Source organism: Pituophis catenifer, unplaced genomic scaffold (assembly GCF_029215685.1).
Source record: "Pituophis catenifer annectens isolate HBS135680 unplaced genomic scaffold, rPitCat1.0.hap2 SCAF_17, whole genome shotgun sequence".
In the NCBI taxonomy this organism is placed as follows: Eukaryota; Metazoa; Chordata; class Lepidosauria; order Squamata; family Colubridae; genus Pituophis; species Pituophis catenifer.
The window spans coordinates 2016304-2038542 of NW_027256897.1; the positions used below are offsets into that span (position 1 = coordinate 2016304).

The window sequence follows — 22239 nt, forward strand, 5'->3', positions numbered from 1 at the left end:
CCTTCCTTCTCTCAGCTCTCTTCCTTCCATATATGTAGCTCTTCCTTCCCTTCCCTTCCCTTCCCCTGTCATCTGTCCTTTCCTTTCCTTCTTTCCTTCCCTTCCCTTCCCTTCCCTTCCCTTTCCTTTCCTTTCCTTTCCTTTCCTTTCCTTTCCTTTCCTTTCCTTTCCTTTCCTTTCCTTTCCTTTCCTCTCCTCTCCTCTCCTCTCCTCTCCTTCCTTCTTTCATTCCCTTCTCCCTTCCCTTCCCTTCCCTCCCTAGCTTTCCTTTCCTTTCCTTTCCTTTCCTTTCCTTTCCTTTCCTTTCCTTTCCTTTCCTTTCCTTTCACCTTCCCTTCCTTTCCCTTCCCTTCCCTTCCCATCCCTTTTCCCTTTCCTCTCCTCTCCTCTCCTCTCCTCTCCTCTCCCTCTCCCTCTCCCTCTCCCTCTCCCTCTCCCTCTCTTCCCTTCCCTTCCTTTCCCTTCCCATCCCTTTTCCCTTTCCTTTCCTCTCCTCTCCTCTCCTCTCCCTTTCCCTCTCCCTCTCCCTCTCCCTCTCTTCCCTTCCCTTCCCTTCCCTTCCTTGGGTCCGCCTTCACACCTCAACCCACACCTCATAAACACAGCAGGGCAATTTCCCATCATTTCCCCAGAACAAGGAAAGTTAGCCGTATAACATAGTCGGAAGGGACCTTGGAGGTCATCTATCCAAACCCCCCCCACCCACCCCCCACTCAAGCAGGAGACCCTTTACCATTCCAGACAAATGGCTCTCCAATCTCTCCTTAAAAGCCTCCAGTGATGGAGCAGCCACCCACAACTTCTGGAGGGGGAAGCCCTTCCACCGATGAATTATTCCCACTGTCAGGAAATTCCTCCTTAGTTCTAAGTTTGTTTGTGGGTGGGTGGGTGGGTGGGAAGAAACCGAAGTCTTGTGTTGTGTTAACCCAACGTCCAGCTTGGGTTATTTATTGTGTGTCTCTCCAGCCTTCCTGAAACCAGGTTCCTGATCATTATAATAACCCTCTCCGCCAATGCCCGGAGCAAGGCATTCATGGCACAACCAAGGAAGGGGTTAACTTGCCAGCTTTCTTTGCAACTGCAGAAGGGGGAGGGAGGGAGGTAGGGAGGCCCCGGCTGTGGGGCACTGAGCCCTTTGCAAAGCCTTCCTCCCCCAATCCCAGCAGAGGGACCCGCCACTCAACCGGGCTTGTGAATGGCTTCATTGAAGAGAAATGGGCTGGCTTAGGTGCACAAAAGTACGACTCCCTCTCGGCTTGGCGGTGGTGGAGAAAAAAAAACCCAGCAGAGCAAAGGGCTAGGGGAGAGCGTCCAGCCCGTTCCCCCCACCACCCTCCACAACCAGCCACCAGCATCCCACCATGTCTGTGATGCTCAACAATGCCCACCAAGGTACGTGCGTGGGGGGGTTAGCGAGAGGAAGAAAGTTCCTTGCGTGGAAGCTGTGTGGTGTTGGTGTTGGAAAACTCCCAAAGTTGCTTCAGTTGCTTTCCCAGACACACAAGATTGCTTGTTGTGAATGCAAAGGGAGGAGGGGGGTCTTTTTAATTCCCCTGGGACGCAGTTTCAGTCCCCCACTCCTCTTTTGAAGAAGACAGGATGAATGGGACTTGGCTATTTACTTCTCCCTCCTCTTCTGTTTGTTTGTTTTTTTTCTTTTCTTTTAAGGCTGCGACTTTGAGACGGGAAATCTTCTCCAGAAAAAAGATTCTCTCTCTTCTTTTCTTTCTTTCTTGACGGGATGGGGTCGAAAGGGAGCAAGGAAAGTCCCCCTTTAGATAAGGAAAAATGGCCTGGAATTTTTTTTAAAAAAATAATTTTTAATTTAAAAAAAAACTGCCTGGAATCCGCATTGTATATCGGACATTAATACAATTGAGCGAGTCCAGAGGTATTTCACGAGAAGAGTCCTCCATTCCTCTACCCACAATAAAATGCCTTATGCCACCAGGCTTGAAATTTTGAGCTTAGACAACGTAGAACTATGCCGCCTACGGTCTGACCTAAGGATAGTACACAAAATTATCCGTTACAACGTCCTACCTGTCAATGACTACTTCAGCTTCAACCACAACAACACACGAGCAAATAATAAGATACAAACTCAAGGTAAACCGCTCCAAACTCGATTGCAGAAAATACGACTTCAGCAACAGAGTGGTCAATGCCTGGAATGCACTACCTGACTCTGTGGTTTCATTCCCCAAACCCCCAAAATGTTAACCTTAGACTGTCTATTGTGGACCTCACCCCATTCCTAAGAGATTCGTAAAGGGGGCGTGCATAAGTGCACCAGCGTGCTTTCCGTCCCTGTCCTACCGTCCCCATTTATTCATACCCATTTCCTGTGTTCATAATTGTGTTTATACTTATATCTGTTATCGTATACATCCTTGACAAAATGGAATGAATGAATGAATGAATGAATGAGTCTATCTATCTATCTACCTATCTATCTATCTATCTATCTATCTATCTATCTATCTATCTGATCCACAGGGGGAAAAGCGTTCCGTTTGCTGAAAGCTGAACAAGAAGGGAGGTTAGAGGAAATCAACAAAGTAAGTGTAACTTTTTCCTCTCTTTCTCTCTTGCCAAGTTCGAACCCACATTCACACAGCCTGGATTAAATCCCCGTCAGCGACAAACTTTGCAAAATCTCTAGGCGCACAATTTTTGGCAGCTTTCTCCATTCGGGTTCACCTCACTCGGTCTGTGCCTTTCTGTGCCTGTCAAAATTCGCTTTGAGGTTTAACCCGGTAAAGGGAACCCCTCCAGAGCAGGTTCTGATCAGTTCTGGAGAACCGGTAGCAGAAATTTTGAGTAGTTCGGAGAACCGGTAGTAAAAATTCTGACTGGCCCCCACCCCATCTATTCTCTGCCTCCCGAGTCCCAGCTGATCGGGAGGAAATGGGGATTTTGCAGTAACCTTCCCCTGGAGTGGGGTGGGAATGGAGATTTTACAGTATCCTTCCCCTGCCATGCCCACCAAGCCACGCCCACAGAACCAGTAGTAAAAAAATTTGAAACCCACCACTGGAACCAACGAACCAATCAGTAACCAGGATAGGAAGAAAACCAGGTTAGTGGATGGGTGTCTGAATTGTGATCCCGTGATCCGGGAGATGCTGCAACGGTACTTAAATGTGAAAAATGGTCGCAAGTCACTTCTTTCAGGGCTGTTTTAACTTCGACCCGGTCACTAAAGGAATGATTGTAAATCAAGGACCACCTGTATCTTGAGCCAAGTTGAATGGGAGCATTTAAGCGGATTTTTGCCGAGTTGAGACTAAGTTTTGGAGACCAGGTGGTCCGTTTTGATTTCTCCCTGCTGATCATTCACAGAAAATAAGGATCAATTAATTCTCCAAAGCGCCAGAAGGCAAGACGAGAAACAATGAATGGAAACTAATCAAGGAGAGAAGCAACCTGGAATTGAGAAGAAACTTCCTAACAGTGAGGACAGTTAACCAGTGGAACTCCTTGCCTCCAGAAGTTGTGGAAGCTCCATCACTGGAGGCTTTCAAGAAGAGACTGGACAGTCATCTGTCTGAAATAGTGTAGGGTCTCCTGTTTGAGCAGGGGGCTGGACTAGAAGACCTCCAAGGCCCCTTCCAACTCTGTTCTATCCTAGCTCTTATGAGGACCTTCCTGTTCCTTATCTTCCCCATTTTCAGCCTTCATCCTTGCCAACTATGGTATTTTCTAGTTAATTCATCATCCAATCACCTTCCGGTGGCCAAAGTCTGCTCTGGGATCCAGGAAACACTCAAGGTTTTTTTTTGTTCAGCCTTTTGTTAAAATTATTATTTTTTTAAACCTATGCTTTCCTGGCCTTCTCCAAAGGATTAACTATGGGGGCATTTGTTGAATTGCCAAGAAGAGAACACGGAGGGCGAGAGGCACAACCTCAGACTGACAGGAGGGACGTTCCAAAGTTATTTTGGAAATTATGATTTCACAGAAGGAATAATGGAAGCTTGGAACCAACTTCCAGCTGAGATTGTGGATCAGGCGTAGAAATTGAATTTAAACATGCTTGGGATGTAGCAATGGATGGCTGGGAAAGTTGGACCATAAGGAAGGCTGAGGGCCAAAGAATGGAGGCCTTTGAACTCTGGTGCTGGAGAAGACTCCTGCGAGTCCCTTGGACTGCAAGGCCATCCAACCGGCCAGTCCTAGAGGAGATCAACCCTGACTGCTCTTTAGAAGATCCTGAAGAGGAAACTCAAATCCTTTGGCTACCTAATGAGAAGGAAGGACTCCCTGGAGAAGAGCCTAATGCTGGGAACGATGGAGGGCAAAAGAAGAAGAAGGGGACGGCAGAGAACGAGGTGGCCGGATGGAGTCACTGAAGCAGTTGGCGTGAGCTTAAATGGACTCCAGAGGATGGTAGAGGACAGGAAGGCCTGGAGGAACGTTGTCCATGGGGTCGTGATGGGTCGGACATGACTTTGCAACTAACAACAACAACAATACTTTGTCCATCACCCGATCAAAATGTAAAAAATAGAAATAAAAATAAATACAATACTGTCTCTTCGTCATCTCTCTCTCTCTCTCTCTCTCTCTCTCTCTCAGCCCCTCCCTCCCTCTCTTTCTGTCATCTCTCTCTTTGTCTCATCTCTTTCTTTTTCTCTGTCTTTCTCATCTCTCTTTCATCTCTCTCTCTCTGTCTAATCTCTTTCTGTGTCATCTTTCTCTCTCTGTCATCTCTCATTTCTCTTTCTTTTTCATCTCTCTTTCTCTTTTGCTCCCTTTCTCTTTGTCTCTCATCTTTCTCCCTTTGTCATCTCTCTCTCTCTCTCTCTCCCCTTCTCTCTCTGTCATCTCTTTCTCCACCACCACCCCCAATCTCTCTGTCATCTCTCTCTCTCTCTCATCTCTCTCTCTTTGGCCGTTGAAGCTTTATTTTGCATTTGTGATATATATATAAAGCTGTCTTTTGTCTTGATGAAAAGCTTTGGATGTGGGTTTGGGAGCAGATAGAGATGTGAAGAAACGTGGAGGGTGGCAATCAGACTTCTGCGGCGTTCAAGAAATCAGCCAGATCTGCACTTTCTGATCCCTCCCTACGTTTCAGACTGGATCATCACCCAGCGTAAAAGGCTCCGATTGTCCTTGCCAGCTTCGGTTTTTTTTCACGAGGGAATGTGCTGGCTCTTAAAAAAGAAACGCGTGGCTCTTGTTGATGCAATCTAAACAGATTTCCAAACAGCCCTCTGGCTTAAACTGATGATTTATGCAAGCCACGTCTTTCCCTGTTTGGTATCAGCCTGCAAAAGGTGAAAAAACCTGCTTGAGAAGTTTCAGGTAGTGACTTCCAGGAATTTCTACCCTTCCTGCTCAAAAGGATGTGTGTGTGTGTTTTTTAAAATCTTAAAAATAAATTCCTTTGGGGTACGGCGGAGAGTTATGAAAATATATCTCTCTAGATTCTCAAAAGGATTTTCTTTTTTCTTTTTGTGCCTTTTGCCAAAGAAAAGAGATAGGAAACTGGCTGGATTTTAGAATGAGGAGAAGATGCTTCAAGAAATTGGAGCATGCCAGCGGAAGCTCTGTGACTGATGGTCAGGATTATAGGTAGTCCTCGACATACGGCCAAAACTGGAACCTCTGAAGTCGGACGGTCAATAAATGAATGTAGAATAACGGAAGGGACCTTGGAGGTCTTCTAGTCCAACCCCCTGCTCAGGCAGAAAACCCTATTCCATTCCAGACAAATGGCTGTCCAATCTCTTCTTGAAAACCTCCAGTGATGGAGCATCCACAACTTCTGGAGGCAAGGAGTTCCACTGGTTAATTGTCCTCACTGTTAGGAAGTTTCTTCTCAATTCCAGGTTGGGTCTCTCCTTGATTAGTTTCCACCCTTTGCTTATTGTCCTCCCCTCAGGGGCTTTGGAGCATAGGAGGAGGAGGATTCTGGCATCCTTGGTGCTCTCTGAGCTTGAAGATGTGTCATCAGTAGCACTGATCATGTTACCTACTTTGGTAATGAAACGTCTGCAAGAAAAAAATCAAGCTCAGGGAGCACCAAGGATGCCTGGTAGAAGGTCTCCTGATTTGGCCAGAGGGTTGGACTAGAAGACCTCCAAGGTCCCTTCCCTTCCAGCCCTGTGCTTCTATAAGTAGAGAGGATTATCTGCATTCCATTTGTCTGAATTGACTTTCTTTATCATGCATCCCACGGAGTCCAGTTTGGCTTTGCTGACACAATTGTTCATTATCTCTGCTCAAGGCTCTACAATCTCTACTTCAAGATAACTTTGTTGAAAATTGACTCCTAACCCTCAGCCTTAATTCAGGGACTGTTGACGCTTTTCTCTACTTTTAATGCTGTGTTTTTTCTTTCTGGCAGTTTCTTTTCCTTCTTTTTTTTAACAGAATGGCCCAATTTTTGCAATATATTTCCCCCCCTGCAACACCCAACAAAGCTATGTTCATTGTGTAAAGTGTTTAAATTTGGCTAAAATTGCAAAGAGATTGTGACAGTCTCTATATACTGGTAGTTCTCAACTTATGACCACAACTGAGCCCAAAATTTCTGTAAACACACTGTGTCTACCGAGGCAACACACAAAAGAAGCTGCTGGAAGATTTGATTGTTGCTTAAACCTATTGATCGCCTCCTTTTTTTAATCCTTTTTTTCCCTCTGTTTCAGGAGTTTCTCTGCGACCCAAAGTTTAGCGATGAAGAGGACCTGGAAGAAAAGCTTGCGGTTTTTAAAGGTACTGGTCCTCATTGAGTGAACCACCTGTAGAAAAGAATTTTCCTTTGGGTTAGGGCCAGATGCACTGCAATTGTCCAGAAGATGGAAAAAGAAACAATGCTATGTGACAATCTCCAAAGTTATTATTTTGGGTAGATCCATGCCTCTTAAAGCATGCTGGATGGGGAATTCTGGGAATTGAAGTCCGTGCATTTTAAAGCATTCAGACTGAGGGATTCTGGGAGTTGAAGTCCATGTATCTTAAAGCATGCTGCCTGGGGAATTCTGGGAGTTGAAGTCCCATATCTGGGAAATACCCTGGACCAGACTTCAGTTGCCTGGAGAATGAGAGTCTATCTAAGCCAAGGAGATAGGAAATCTTTCAGTCGTCCCCCGCAGTGGATAGAAACCAGTTTTTTGTCTCACTTTTAGGGAGATTGGTGAGAATTTATTCTCTTTTTACCAGTCAAAATTACTTCCAAAAACTACTTCCATTCACCCTCCTCTTTTTCTTTCCCTCTACTTTTTAAAGTAAAAATGGAGGACATGTTAAAGTCCTATTGTGGTCTCCTCCAGCTTGAAGTTCCCCAGATGTTTGGGGCCACCACCTCCCTGGCTCCAAATCCAGCACATCTGGAAGGGAGTTTGCATCCCACCAGTGGCCAGGTTTCGTGGCCAAATCCGATCTGAGGAACTGGCAATGGTGGCTAGTTTTTTTTCCCAGCTGGGAAGCGGGATTAAAAATGTGTCTTTGGCTACAAGATCAGGGTGTGGGTGAGAACTGGGAATATTATTATTGCCAGTGCAACAGATGGGATTGGAACCTCTGATTTTTAAATATGTTTGGCCTCCTTCGAGATCTCGTAGGCTACGCCCGTATGGTTTCACAAAAACAACTGGATCATCAAGTAACCGACCAGGCTCGGTTTTGCAAAATATAGTCAACCAGGAAAAGCAAACAGGATTGACAACTGATCAGCAGCGGATCTGCAAGTAGTCCTCGACTTAGAACCAGGGGTGAAATCCAGCAGGTTCTGACAGGTTCTGGAGAACCGATAGCGGAAATTTTGAGCAGTTCGGAGAACCGGTAGCAGAAATTTTGAGTAGTTTGCAGAACCGGCAAACACCACCTCTGGCTGTTCCCAGAGTGGGGAGGGAATGGAGATTTTGCAGTATCCTTCCCCCAGGAGTGGGTTGGGAATGGAGATTTTACAGTATCCTTCCCCTGGAGTGGGATGGGAATGATGACTTTGCAATATCCTTCCCCCAGGAGTGGGGTAGGAATGGAGATTTTTCAGTATTCTTTCCCTGGAGCGGGGTGGGAATGGAGATTTTGCAGTATCCTTCCCCTGCCACGCCCACCAAGCCATGTCCACCAAGCCATGCCCACAGAACCGGTGATAATAAAAAAATTTGGATTTCACCACTGCTTAGAACCATCCGCTTAGCAACTGTTCGAAGTTACGACGGTGCCGAAAAAAAATGTGACTGACCATCAAGCCTTCACACTTGCAACGTTCCCCACCATCGTGCGATGAAAATTCTCGCTCGGGCAGAATCGAGACTCGAAGTTGTGAAATGAAATCCGTGCCTGCTGCAGAGACCACGAAAATTCAACCTTGGGCAAAAGGGGGTTCAGCATGCAAAGCGTCTTTATACGCTGCTCGGGGAAGGACTAAGGTTGTGTTGATTGTGAGCACACGTGCAAAGCATGCACACTTATTTTTCCTCTTTCCAAATCTTTGCTCCTGTGCACGTCTAGCCAGCAAATCCAGCATTTCTCTGATCAAAAACTTTTCTCTTTTGGAACTGACCAACAATCAAAGCTTTTGTTTCTACGCCTTTTTTTGTCCCACCGGATACAAAGTGTACAGAAACACACACACTCACAAAACACGCTGCAAACTCAGGATTTGTACACCCCCTTCCCCCCCGCCACCGTTGGTGAGGATATGTACAGGCAGGATCTCCAAGGCTTCTTTTTTTTTTCTTTTTTTCTGGGAGCAAAGTAGTTTGTTGAAGCCAGGGTGGTCTTCTCTCCTCTTAAAGCATTTTTTGTCTCTTGTTTTTCCATGAAATTCGCTGGGAGCGAATTCTGGGAAGCGTTGAGCAGCAACGCCAAGCAGGAATGTGGACCTTCAACTCATTTGTGCAACATGTGAAGCCAGGAAGAGCAACAAGGCAAGGATTAACATAAAGCAAGCCTTCAGCAGGTTGCTGGAGAGCGCTTAAATCATCCGGTTAAAGCCTGTTTTATGGACGGAATCGGGGGGGGGGGGGCATTTTTATGATACGGCCACACGCCAAAGAAAGGAATGTTCCTGTACCGCGTAAAAGTGTGATAAACAAACAAGAAGGGAATAGGATTTTAGGTTTTGTAATTTGCCTTTCTGCCTTCCTTTCTTCCTTCCTTCCTTCCTTCCTTTCTACTTTCCTTCCTTTCTTCCTTCCTTCCTTCCTTTCTTCCTTCCTTCCTCACTTATAACTAGATTTCTTCATCCCTCCCTTCCTTCTTTCCTCCCTTCCTCATCTTTCTTTTTTCCTTCCTTTTCTCCATCCCATTTCTCCTTCCTTTCCTTTCTTCCTTTCTTCCTTCCTCACTTATAACTAGATTCCTTCATCCCTCCCTCCCTCCCTTCCTTCTTTCCTCCCTTCCTCATCTTCCTTTTTTCCTTCCTTTTCTCCATCCCATTTCTCCTTCTTCCTTCCTTCCTTCTTTCCTTCCTTCCTTCCTCACATAACTAAATTCCTTCATCCCTCCCTTCCTTCTTTCCTCCCTTCCTCGTCTTTCTTTTTCCTTCCTTTTTTCCTTCCTTTTCTCCATCCCATTTTTCCTTCTTCCTTTCTTTCTATGTTGCCCTCTCTTCCTTCCACCTTCCCTCAATTTTCATTATTTCTTTCATTCATTCATTTCTCCCTCCTCCTTCACCCATTTTTTTCCTTTCCTCTTTATTCTCCTGCCTCCCTTTTTCTTTTGTCCTTCCTCCTCTCTCCTTCTTCCTTTCCCCTTCCTCCTCTCTCCATCCTTTCTTTTTTCTTCTTCTCCTTCCTTTCTCCCTTCTCCTTCCTCCTTCCTCTTCTTTCCCTCTCTCCCCGCCCTTTCTTCTTCTTCTTCTTCTTCTTCTTCTTCTTCTTCTTCTTCTTCTTCTTCTTCTTCTTCTTCTTCTTCTTCTTCTTCTTCTTCTTCTTCTTCTTCTTCTTGTAATATTAAGCACCCCTGCCTGATCTCCCAGGAGGAAACAGCTGCTTTTGAAGTCTACTTTTCTCTCAAAAAGAGAACTTGGAAACCAGCAGAAAACAAGCACCAGCAGAAAACAGACATCAAAAGTAAAGCCGCATTGAATAAAATAAAATAGCCGGCAGGAACAGGAAACGAGTCAAGGGCATTTTCCAGCATCTTGGCACAGGGATCGTCCTTCAGATCTTTCAAAACAGGGAAATACGTGTTGCAAGACAAAAAAGGCTGAAGAGGAAAAAAAAGAGAGAGGAGGAGAAAACCAGAATATTTTCCCTGCTGCTGCCTAAACTGGATAGCATTTATTTACAAGTGAACATGCAACGGATCGGATTTTTTTTTTTCCCCTTATCTAACGGAGACCTTTTCTTTTTTCTTTTTTTGCCTTGTTTCAACCCAAAAGCTTACAAGAAAAAAAGGAAGAAAAAGAGAGAGGCAATGCATTCTCGTGGAGGTCTGCCATCTCAAAGTCACAGCCTCGAAGGAAAAACGGAGGCGGAGGGAGAAGAAAAGAGCAGTCCCATCATCCTATTTCTCCAAAACAATGGCTCCAATAGGTATATCTTGCACACTAGCTTGCCTCCAGAAGTTGTGGGGGCTCCTCACTGGAGGTTTTCAAGCAGAGATTGGACACCCATCTGTGCGGAATGGTCTAGGGCAGTGATCAGCAACCTGCGGCTCTGGAGCCGCATGTGGCTCTTTCACCCCTCTGCTGCGGCTCCCTGTCGCTCAAAATATGCGTCACAACCGCCAATGTGCGACACCCGCCAGCACGCGATTTATTGAGCTTTTCAACCCCCGGTAAGCCAACCATGGATAAATCCAAGAAAAGAAAAGTTTCAGAAGAAAACAGAACATTTAATTCAACTACATATGCTAAGTTTTGTGGCCGCTCAGGAAATAGTCAGGCATGGGAAGGGTTTTGTGGCTCCCGGTGTTTTCTTTTCTGTGGGAAACGGGTCCAAATGGCTCTTTTGAGTGGTTTAAGGTTGCAAACCTCTGGTATAGGGTCTCCTGTTTGAGCAGGGGGTTGGACTAGAGGACCTCTAAGGTCCCTTCCAACTCTGTTTATTCTACGGTGGTGTGTTCTAAGGGCTGAGTTTGGATGGCGCTAACCTTTGTTTCTCCTTTCTAGAAAAATACATGGAGTTCGACCTGAATAATCACGGCGAGATCGGTGAGATGCTCCTGTGGCCAATTGACCCCACTTGAAAAGAGCAAATCAGTGTTGTTTTTTTTGCTTGGTTTTTACGTGATAAAGGGAGTCCTTGACTTACAACCACTCATTTAGCGACCGTTCGAAGTTGCAACGGCGCTTAAACACGTCACTTACAACTGGTCCTCGCGCTTAAAACTGTTGCGGTACCCCAAAGTCACGTGATCAAAATCCGGGCGCTTGGCAACCACTGGCATGTATTTATGACGGTTGTAGCAATCCCTGGAATCGCGTGATCTCCGCCTGCGACCCTTCCCAGACGGCTTCTGACAAGCACAGCCAGTGGGGAAGATGGATTTGCTTAACGACCTGCATCATTGGCGTAACCACTGCATTGGTTCACTCAACAACTATTGAAAAATAGATGCGGTAAAATGGGGAATTATGAACTGTTCCCAATGGTGGTTGTATGTTGAGGGCCACCTGTAGATGTTTAACTTCACAACTGATGCTGTGTTATGGCAGTTTGCCTAAGAGGTGTGTGTGTGTGTGTGTGTGTGTGGATGTAAGAGAGAGAGAGAGAGAGAGAGAGATGGATATTGCCCACCTAAGTGGCAGAATGGAGCTCAGCTAACTGGGCTAACAGCTTGTAATTTGGGAAAGGAGACCACTAGGAAATCTTAGCAGTGGAGACTAGACCACAAACCTGAACTTCGGGTGTTTGGCAACACATTTACATTTACAGCTGTTTGCAGTATCCCAGTGCCACATGACTGCATCATGTTATATTTAATTTAATTTAATTTAATTCAATTTATTTCAATTTATTTCAATTTAGTTTAATTTTACTTCATTGTACTGTATTTTATTACTTTACTTTATTTTAATTAATTTAATTTAATTTATAGGGCCCCCCCATCTTACCTCAGAGTCACTCTGGGGAGCTTACAAACCATATTATGACGGTTTTGCCGAAAAAAACCTGGCATTTAGTCTCAACTTCCAGCAAAGCCGCACACCCTCGCGAACCATGGGCTCACTTAATGACCATGGTGCTCATTGAACAACCACCTCCAGGGAGGTCACAAAATCGGGTCAGTCGCGTGACTGACCCCTTTTACGACCTTCACGATTTAAGCTTCACTACAGTCATAAGTCGAGGACTGCCTGTACAGCAAGGCAAGGGGCAGACACGCCTCTTCTCTGGTTTTCCGTTAGCGTCCCCCTCTGCAGGCCTTAAGCGTCCTCTCTCCGCCTGTCGTTCCTCGCAGATCTCATGTCTGTGAAAAGGATGATGGAGAAACTGGGGACACCCAAGACCCACCTGGAGCTGAAGAAAATGATCTCCGAAGTCACCGGAGGGATCAGCGAAACCATCTCGTACCAGGATTTCGTGACCATGATGCTGGGCAAGAGGTCGGCCGTCCTCAAGCTGTGAGTATCCGTGAGAGGAGCAAATCGCGGTGCGGTTTTGATGCAGCGTTTCCAAACAGTTTGTTGGGCTGCTGCCCAGCCACCGTTGTGCCTCTGCAAAACTCTCTAAGCCATTTTTCCCAAATCATCCATTTCTAGCCCAGCCTTTTGGTCAAAGAACAGTCAGTTTAAATGTATCAGTGATCTAGACCACGTCTCCGTGGTTGTGTGGCCGGCATGACTCAGCGCCAAAGGCGCACGGAACGGTGTTACCTTCCCATCAAAGGTGGTCCTTATTTTTCTACTTGCATTTTTTTACGTGCTTTCGAACTGCTAGGTTGGCAGAAGCTGGGACAAGGAACGGGAGCTCACCCCGTTACGCGACACTAGGGATTCGAACCGCTGAACTGCCGACCTTTCGACCGACAAGCTCAGCGTCTTAGCCCCCTGAGCTACCGCGTCCTAACGTTCTTGTTGATTTATTTAAATTTATTGGCCCCCAAAACTTCGGAGAACTCTGTTGACGCCCCATCAACAGAGAAAGGAATTCCTCGTCCCCCTCAACACCAGTTAAGACTAAAAACTATTTTGCTAAAGATTTAAAAAGCTAAAATGCAAGAATGGCAGGAACAAACTGCCCATTGTCTTTCGATCCCCGTCTCGGTTTCCATTCCTGTTCCAAATTTTGAATCCTGGACGGAGAACAATGACTCCGAACTCTGTGTGGGCACGAGGGATTTGGCTCCCATTATTATCGAAGTTTTCCGATTCCCCTCCCTTCCCCTCCTCTTTGCCCTCCGGCCTCGCGTCCTTCCTCCACGGCTGACCCAGGCCATTCACCCCAAGATTCGCCAGAGGGAGACCGTGGGTCGTGATGTTGGAAGGAGAACTTGTAACTGGCGTGGGGTTAGAGAGGCAGCCACCGAGAGAAGTGAGAGGGAGCAGTCTAGCCGTCCTCAGCAGAGAAAGTTGGAGAGCTAGGGTAGCTACAGGGCATCTCAGGTGAGTAAGCTACAGGTGAACGTTGGTTCTTCTCAAAGGGGGTAGAAGAATATAGAATGCTAGGGCTGGAAGGGACTTTGGAGATCTTCTAATCTAACGCCGTGCCCAAGGCAAGAGACCTTCAGTGGCCAAGACACTGAGCTTGTCGTTTCAGAAAGGTCGGCAGTTCGGCGGTTCGAATCCCTAAGTACAGGTCTCCTGCGTGAGCAGGGGGTTGGACTAGATGACCTCCGAGGTCCCTTCCAACTCGGTTAGTCTAATCTGGTAATATTCCATTAATTCTTCTTCTCTCCTTTGCTGTCCTCTTCTTTTAGGGTGATGATGTTTGAAGGCAAGAGTCAAGAAAGCACCCCCAAATTTTCAGGTCCTCCTCCAGAAAGAGACCTCTCGAGCCTTCCTTAAAGGGAGAGGAGAATACGGAACATTTTCCACCTCTGACGGCCGCAAGATGTCTGCTCCGTTGCTTTTAAACCAGCCCGTTTTTTAAGACTCCATCTGAAGGAATGGCAAGGAAAAGTCCACCAGACTTCAAGCCAGAGGACTATCTTGAGTCACCCCTAATTTTTATTCTCAACTGCAACCCGAATAGCAAGCCCCATGGTTCTCCAGAACAGAAGAAAACTCTAAATGCAACATCCAGATTTCACGGGGCGTTCGCGGGAGGTGAACACTCTCCGAAGCACACACCCCCCCCCCCAGCTTTTCTCCCAAACCTGAAATTATTCAGATTTACTTCTGTTCCAAACACAAAACTACTTTTCTGAAAATGGCTTTTCAGTGTGCAGATGGAAGAAAAACCAACCCCTTTGGTCCAAGGGGGGAAAAAAATTCATATCTTTTAAGGAGCATAAACTACACAGCCAGAATTTTTGGCATCAGGCAAGTGTGTTATTTTTTTACCAAACGGTGATGAAGCAAAGTGAAAAGGGAAAACCAGAGGCATTTTAGCCTGAATTTCAGAATCAGTCCTAAACCGGATTAAGTGACATCGTGGTTAGTTCTGGAGCTGGGGGGGTCGACACACGGGGGAAAAAAATCGCTCCCGTTTTTGCAAAACCACCACAAAACTTCTAAGTGTCTTTCTCAGAGTCGCTTTCCTGATTTCTGAGATTTTTTTTCCCCTTCTGTCATCCTGTAAAATGCGTAAAAAAATGTTTTTTCTCGATGATTTTCTAATCTTGGTTTCTTTGTTCAAGCCAACTTCCTTGATCAGGTCAATGTGTACCTTCCCCTTCTTGATACAGGTAATCCTCGGCTTAACAACCATTCGTTTAGTGACCGTTTAAAAGCTACAATGGCACGGGAAAAAGCTAGTCTTCTTCACCCTTAACGACTTGTCGTAGCAATCCCACGATTGTGTGATCGAAATCCTGGCGCTGGGAAACTGGCATGTACTTATGACGGTTTCAGCATTCCTGGGGGAGGAGGGTGTCACGTGATCGTTCTTTGCGACCTTCGCAGCGGGCTTTCAACAAGCAAAGTCAATGGTGGGGGGGAAACTGGATTAATTTAACAACCAGGCAACTCACTTAACAACCGCAGCGATGTAAGGTCGTAAAATCGGACGTGGCTCACTCAACAAGCATCTGGATGAAAATTCTGATTTCGATTGTGGTTGTAAATCGAGGACTACCTGTATGTGAGGTCCATTTGACTGTGGAGTTGAATTTAATCCTCTTAAGGGGTTCTTTTTCTTTTAGTAGCTGAGTTCACCCAGGGCCGAGTCTCCGTTGAGTTGAATTCAACTCCTGATGAGTAACTGGACACGCGTCGAGTTTCTTTCGGTTTCTTACAAAATAATACAAAATAATTTGCCGTTTACTTCTATCGTTTTTCTTTTTTTTTCAACTTCCCAGTCTAACCATTCAGCCTCGCGGGGGAAGGGGGGTCTCTTGGTCATCTCCCATTCAAACGCTAACCAGCTTCAACCCTGCTTAGCTTTCCAAGGTGGCTAGAGGCGCCCCCTGCTGGCTTTCTACCCAAATGGACCAATACAATTCTTAAGACTCACAGTAAATAAATCAAAATTCTGACTTCTGAGCACAAGTGGTATTCAGCCGGTTTGAACCGATTCGCCTAAACCGGTAGTGGAAATCGTGGCTTGGCCTGCATCCCCACCCCACCCGCACCGGATGCCATCCAGATGCTCTATGCCATCCTATTTAGGCCCGTTTTTGAGGCCGGGCACACGCGCGGAAGGCAGGCGCGCACGCAAACTGGGGGCACATATGCAGGAAGCAAGAGTGCACGTGTGCGGAGAACCAGTAGTAACATAAAGTGTAACCCACCGTTGCTTCTGAGATATATATTATGGACACCAATGAAAACTACCTGGTGTGCAAGAGAATTCGTGCCACATGCTAAACTCAGGATCGTGGCTCTATTCACCCGACGTGTGATTTACGGGAATTTGATGTCCTTCACTTGACACTCTCTGGAGTCACACATTGCACAAAGCCACGAAAAACTATTATTTGGGGTTTAGCTTCCTGGTTAGTGTAAACCCAGAAGGCTGCTAACCGAGGCTTAGGACTCAATCCACCCAATGGTAGTTTATTCCAGCAACAGTGGTTAATCAAATCTTGGCTTAGCAACATGGCTAACACTAAGCTACGTGGGCTATGAGGAACATTTGTCTTCTAGGATGTCTTGAAAGCTGGCTATTGAGGGGTGTCGAGAAGACTTTTTTTTGTCTTTCTTATCGACAATTATTAAGTCTGGGGTGTTATGTAGCAGGTGCCTGTTTGAATTCTAAAGACCCACAGCATTTTAACTTCTTATTTTATTTTTATGATGCTGGTTTCTATTATTTTCTTTTGTCGCACACAGCCAGTGTATGTTCATGTAGAAACACACCAACTCATCAACATCTGTTTTAAAAAAAATTCCTGCTCCTTGCAAACATATTTTTTGGGATATGTTGTTGTTGTTGTTAGTCGCGAAGTCGTGTCCGACCCATCGCGACCCCATGGACAACGTTCCTCCAGGCCTTCCTGTCCTCTACCCTCCTCTGGAGTCCATTGAAGCTCACGCCGACTGCTTCAGGGACTCCATCCAGCCACCTCGTTCTCTGCCGTCCCCTTCTTCTTTTGCCCTCCATCGTTCTCAGCATTCGGCTCTTCTCCAGGGAGTCCTTCCTTCTCATTAGGTATCCAAAGTATTTTGAGTTTCCTCTTCAGGATCATCTAAAGAGCAGTCAGGGTTGATCTCCTCTAGGACCGACCGGTTGGATGGCCTTGCAGTCCAAGGGACTCGCAGGAGTTTTCTCCAGCACCAGAGTTCAAAGGCCTCTCAATTCTTTGGCGCTCAGCCTTCTTTATGGTCCAACTTTCACAGCCATCCATTGCAACTGGGAAAACCATCGCCTCGACTATACGCACTTTTGTTGGGAAGGTGATGTCTCTGCTGGATATGAAGTTATGTACTACATATCTTTGGATATGTAGCAATAACCAATTGCATACAGATATTGTGATTCTGCAGATAAGCCTATGCACCCAACTGCAGTGGGGAGAGTGGCTCTCCTTGACTGGATTCCCATACCACCCACCCACCCCAGATCGTCCCAACAGCATCTATATAGCGGCTGCAGAGATTTCCCACAACTAATTTTAAATCAAATTCCAGCTGACACAAGGCTGCTGTGCAAAATGCAGCCTCTGGATGGAGAAACTCAAGCAGCAACCCTGACTTGGGTTGATCCTTGGGGGAGCAGTAACAGAGTCGGAAGGGACCTTGGGAGGTCATCTAGTCCAACCCCCTGCTCACCCAACGAGACCTATACTAGGGATTCGAACCGCCGAACTGCCGGACCTTTCTGATCGACAAGCTCAGTGTCTTAGCCACCGAGCCACCTAGCCAGGAAGAGATCCCTCCTCTTGCAAAAAAGAGATCCCCTTCTATTTATTTATTTATTTATTTATTTATTTATTTATTTATTTATTTATTTATTTATTTATTTATTTATTTATTTATTTATTTATTTATTATATTTCTATACCGCCTTTCTCCCGTAGGACTCAAGGCGGTGTACAGTCAAGAAAAATATAGACACACAAACATCATAAAATTGCTAATTAAAATTATTACTTAGTTTTCTATTGTAAAATCTTTTTTTTTTCTTCAGAAGATGCTGAGATCTTTAGAGGCTGTCTATCAAAAAAGGGATTAAATAATCCCGGAAGTGAGAGAGAGAGTCTGCATGACTCTCTACTATTCCTACATCTACGTCCTCATGCTTTTGTTTTCATCTCCTTAGCACCAGCCATAGAGTTGGGCGACCGAAAGAGGGCCGATGCCGGAAGGACGTCCTTTTTTTTTTCCTTCCCTTTCGCAACTCCCCTCCGGCTCCTTAGGGGTGGTGGGAGTAGTATGTGTCAAACCGGAAGCGGCGCCCTAGAGCGTCGCCGGAAGCGGAAGCGCCCTAACGCGTCCGACCGGTTTCTCCTTCCCCTCCGTTGAAAAAGCGGGGAATGTAAGGAAGAGCGGGGCGGCGCGTGTCCAGGCTGCCGGTGGCGGCGGAGGCGGCGAGATGGGCGACGACATGGACGTGATCCCCGAGCGGGAGATGAAGGTGAGGCCGGGCTTCGGAGGCCCAAGGGGGGCAGAAAGAGCCGGAGGGGGATTTTTAGTACCCCCCCTCATCCCCCAATTTCCTCCCCCGGGTTCATGGCAACTTTTGGGGGCTCCTTTTATAAGTGGGGAGGGGGAGTCAGTCACCCCCCTTCTCTCCCCTCCCCCACCCCCATTATTCCGTTACAGTCTTCCTGCACAACAACCCCGCCAGGTAGGCCAGGCAGGATAAGGATCTCATGTCCTGTCATTAATATTACTTTATATTATTTTATATCTGTCATAAAATGCATGCTTGACGAGATTAAGTAAATACAGTAATATAACAATATGAATAATATATATTCATAAAAATACTTATATTATATTACTGTATTACTGTATTTTATATCTGTCATAAAATACATGCTTGACGAAATAAAATAAATATATTATTTTATTTTTATTTTATAAATATTATATTATTATAATTATTATATTGTAGTATTTTGTAGTATTAATTTAATTGGATTATTTTAGCTTTAATTTATTGTTCTGTTGTTTATTGTTGTGAGCCGCCCTGAGTCCTTCGGGAGAAGGGTGGCATATAAACGTGAATAAAATAAAAAAAAAATTGTATTATTATAATGTTATAATTGTATTATGTTAGATTATAATATATTATATTTTGTATTCTATTCTATTATGTATTAATATAATACAATACAATATAATACAATATTGTATATTATATTAATACAAAATACAATACAAAATATAATATAATATACAAAATATTATATTGTTTTGTATTCTATTCTATTATGTATTAATATAATACAATACAATATACAATATTGTATATTGTATTATATTGTATTATATTAATACAAAATACAATACAAAATATAATATAATATACAAAATATTATGTTTTGTATTCTATTCTATAATACAATATAATACAATATTATATATTATATTGTATCATATTAATACATAATACAATACAAAATATAATATAATACAATATTTATAAAATAAAATAAAAATAAAATAAATATGTTTATTTTATTTCGTCAAGCATGTATTTTATGACAGATATAAAATACAGTAATACAGTAATATAATATAAATATAATATATATTATATTATATTCATATTGTTATATTACTGTATTGTATATTATATTATACTGTGTTATGTATTATATATTATGTTATATTTAATTAATATTTTACATATTATATACTATACGTTTTGTTTTTATTTTACTTTATTTGGTTTTAATGTGTTATTGAGTCAATTTGTACGCTGCTCCTCTCGATAACCCAAAGTGGCTTTAGGAGCTTTCCAAGTTGGGATCCGGCTATGGGTTCTTCGGAGAGCCCCCATCCCCTCCATTAAAAAATAAAATGAAAAGAATTATCCCGATTCGGATAACCTAAAAGTTTTCCCAACCAAGAAGTTGGATTCACTGCCTCCCACCCACCCACCCCCATCCCACTGTCAGATTATCCTGACTTTGGTTCCCTAAAGCAGGTAAACCGACAGTTACTTTTGCTAACAGTTAGAACATAGAACCATAGGGCTGGTAGGGATTCTATTCTCATTCAGCTCAGCTACTGCAGAATAATAGGGTTAGAAGGGACCTTGGAGGTCTTCTAGTCCAACCCCCTGCTCAAGCAGGAGACCTGATACCCTTCTGGACAAGTGCCTGTCCAGTGTTTTAAAAGCCTCCATTGATGGAGTACCCACAACGTATGAAGGCAAGCCGTTCCACCGATTAAATGTTCTGACTGTCAGGAAATTCCTCCTTAGTTCTAAGTTGCTTCACTCCTTGATTAGTTTCCCTCCATTGCTTCTTCTCCTGCCCTCAGGGGCTTTGGAGACCTTCTCTTCTTATGTGGCAGCCCCTCAAATACTGCAATCATCCCCCTTAGTCCTTTTCTTCATTAGACTAGACCAGGGGTCTGCAACCTTAAACACTCAAAGAGCCATTTGGACCCGTTTCCCACAGAAAAGAAAACACCGGGAGCCACAAAACTGCCGGTGCCTGACTATTTCCTGAGCAGCCACAAAACTAGCATCTGTAGTTGAATTAAACGTTCTGTTTTCTTCTGAAACTTTTCTTTTCTTGGCCTACCGGGGGTTGAAAAGCTCAATAAATCGTGTACCGGCGGGTGTCGCACATTGGCGGTTGTGACATATATTTTGAGTGACAGGGAGCCACAGCAGAGGGATGAAAGAGCCACATGTGGCTCCAGAGCCGCGGGTTGCTGACTCTTGGACTAGACATAGAGTTAAAAGTTATTAATTTTTTTTTTTCCCCTTAAGGGATGTCATGCGGCCCCTTTAATGTTTCTCTTTCTAGTAAACCTTCTTAATATGGTGTTTTCTTGGCAGGATTTTCAATTCCGAGCCCTGAAGAAAATCCGGATCTTCGAAGCCCCCGAGGATCTTCCCAAGGAACGTGGCAACCTGCTGGTCGTGTCCAACAAATACGGGCTGACCTTCACCGGCTGTGCAGCCGGACTGCAAATCTTTCAGACGAAAAACCTGCTTATGCAGATTCAGGCTGGAGATTCTCCTAATAAAATAGGTGACTATTATCGGATTCTCTCTCCTGCAGGACAAGAAGCAAGGGATGGAAACATATCCAAGAGCAGTAGAGGTTGTTGTTGTTGTTACGTTTTGGTTTTTTTTTTTCAACTTTTCCTTTCATTTTGTTTCCACAGTAGAGAATGTCCAGGGTCTTTTTGTCCCAACCAAGTTTTGGGTGCATCACTTGGCGCTCAGCTGCGATAACCTCACGCTGTCGGTTTGCATGGCCTCGAATGAAGTTGGGTCTTTCATCGGCTTTTTCGACATCCGCACTTTTGTGAATCAGGTGAGCCGATTCCTCCGGGTAGGTTCGAGCAACGAAATTTAATGTTACGGTTTGATCTTTTGTGCCTGAGGTTAATCTAACCAGTTTCTGGTCTTCTCATTCCTTCTTATCTTTCCTACAACCTTCTCCTAAAATTGGCAGAGCTTTTGTCAATTTCATCTGTCAAGGCTAGAGGGGGAGGTCTTTCTATCCATTTATCCATGTCTGTCTATCCATTTCTCTCTCTGTGTGTCTCCTCTCTCTCTGTCTCTGTCTCTCTGCTTGTCTGTCTCTCCTGTCTTTCTCTCTCTCTCTCTCCACCCATACATGTATCTATCCATTGATGTCTCTTTATCCATCCACATGTCAGGATTCCAAGTAACGAAAGAAAACTCCGAGACTTGAGTTTCCTCAAAGTTCCATTTTATTAAAGATGTCATATTGGCATCTGGGAAAACCCGAATCTGAAAGTTTCCAGGTTTTCCCCACCTAAAGAAAGTCCAAGTCCCTGCCCAGCACCCACATGTCCATCACATGGTCCAATCCAAGCACCATCCCAAGTGGAGATGCCTCCCAGCTCGAGGCTCCCAGGTGCAGGGCAAGATGACCTTGACTTCTTGAGAAAGGAATGTTATTTTGACTATATATCACCCGTACTCCACACAATCCCCCCTCCCAGTTTCCCACAGTAGTAAACGTGTCAGGCCTGAAGGCCCAATGCAAAAGATGGCTTCCAGGCCTGACACCACATCTCCATCCATCCGTGTATCCATCCATGTTTCTCTACCTGTCTATCCACTCATTGATGTGTAGCATCTATCTATTTATCTGTCTTGTTCGACTCTGTCCATCTATCCACCCACCCTTCTTAAATTCTCATTCGATCTCTTTGCAACAGGCTAAACAGCAAAAACGGCCGTTCGCTTATCAAAAGATGGCAGGGGCGCTGGTCAACGACCTCAAGTGGAATCCGGTGAATGCCACGATGTTAGCTGTCTGTCTGTCCGATGGGAGCGTCTCCGTCCTGCAGGTGGCGGAAACCGTGAAGGTGTACGCCACACTTCCTGCTTCGGTGGCCGTCACATCCGGTGGGTTGCGTGGTTTCATCCCCTCACCCAATCTGGTCATCTCCTTTTTAGTTATTTCTTTCTTAATTATTTATTTGTACGTATTTATTAATTTATCTATCTCACCCTTTATTATTTTTTAAAAAAAGTTACTCAAGGCAATTAACATACCTAATGTCAGCGTTCCAAATTAGGCTCTCTTCCAGCGCTGATATAACAAGATGAACTTTTACCT

At 44.7% G+C, this 22239-nt stretch overlaps 2 protein-coding genes across 2 annotated transcripts in view; both read left to right on the plus strand.

The window, feature by feature from the left end:
* The first annotated feature begins 1114 nt into the window (after window positions 1–1114).
* Window positions 1115–15518, plus strand: AIF1L (allograft inflammatory factor 1 like). Its single transcript, XM_070955536.1, has 6 exons — window positions 1115–1392; window positions 2500–2561; window positions 6663–6729; window positions 11081–11122; window positions 12373–12535; window positions 13831–15518. Exons 1-6 carry the CDS (start codon window positions 1362–1364, stop codon window positions 13916–13918), a joined length of 453 nt encoding a protein of 150 aa, XP_070811637.1. The 5' UTR covers window positions 1115–1361; the 3' UTR covers window positions 13919–15518.
* Window positions 15519–18000: 2482 nt separating this feature from the next.
* The window catches only part of NUP214 (nucleoporin 214), a 44457-nt gene continuing 40218 nt past the window's right edge, over window positions 18001–22239 (plus strand). The window contains 4 exon segments of the mRNA XM_070955502.1: window positions 18001–18089; window positions 20475–20670; window positions 20807–20958; window positions 21836–22025. Coding sequence (XP_070811603.1) covers window positions 18048–18089; window positions 20475–20670; window positions 20807–20958; window positions 21836–22025 — 580 coding nt within the window. The 5' untranslated portion in view covers window positions 18001–18047.

Coding starts and splice junctions, on each gene's coding strand:
- AIF1L (XM_070955536.1), top strand. CDS start 1,362: ATGTCTGTGATGCTCAACAATGCCCACCAAG. Junction 2,562..6,662: donor GGTTAGAGGAAATCAACAAA/GTAAGTGTAACT, acceptor CCTCTGTTTCAG/GAGTTTCTCTGCGACCCAAA. Junction 12,536..13,830: donor AGGTCGGCCGTCCTCAAGCT/GTGAGTATCCGT, acceptor CTCTTCTTTTAG/GGTGATGATGTTTGAAGGCA.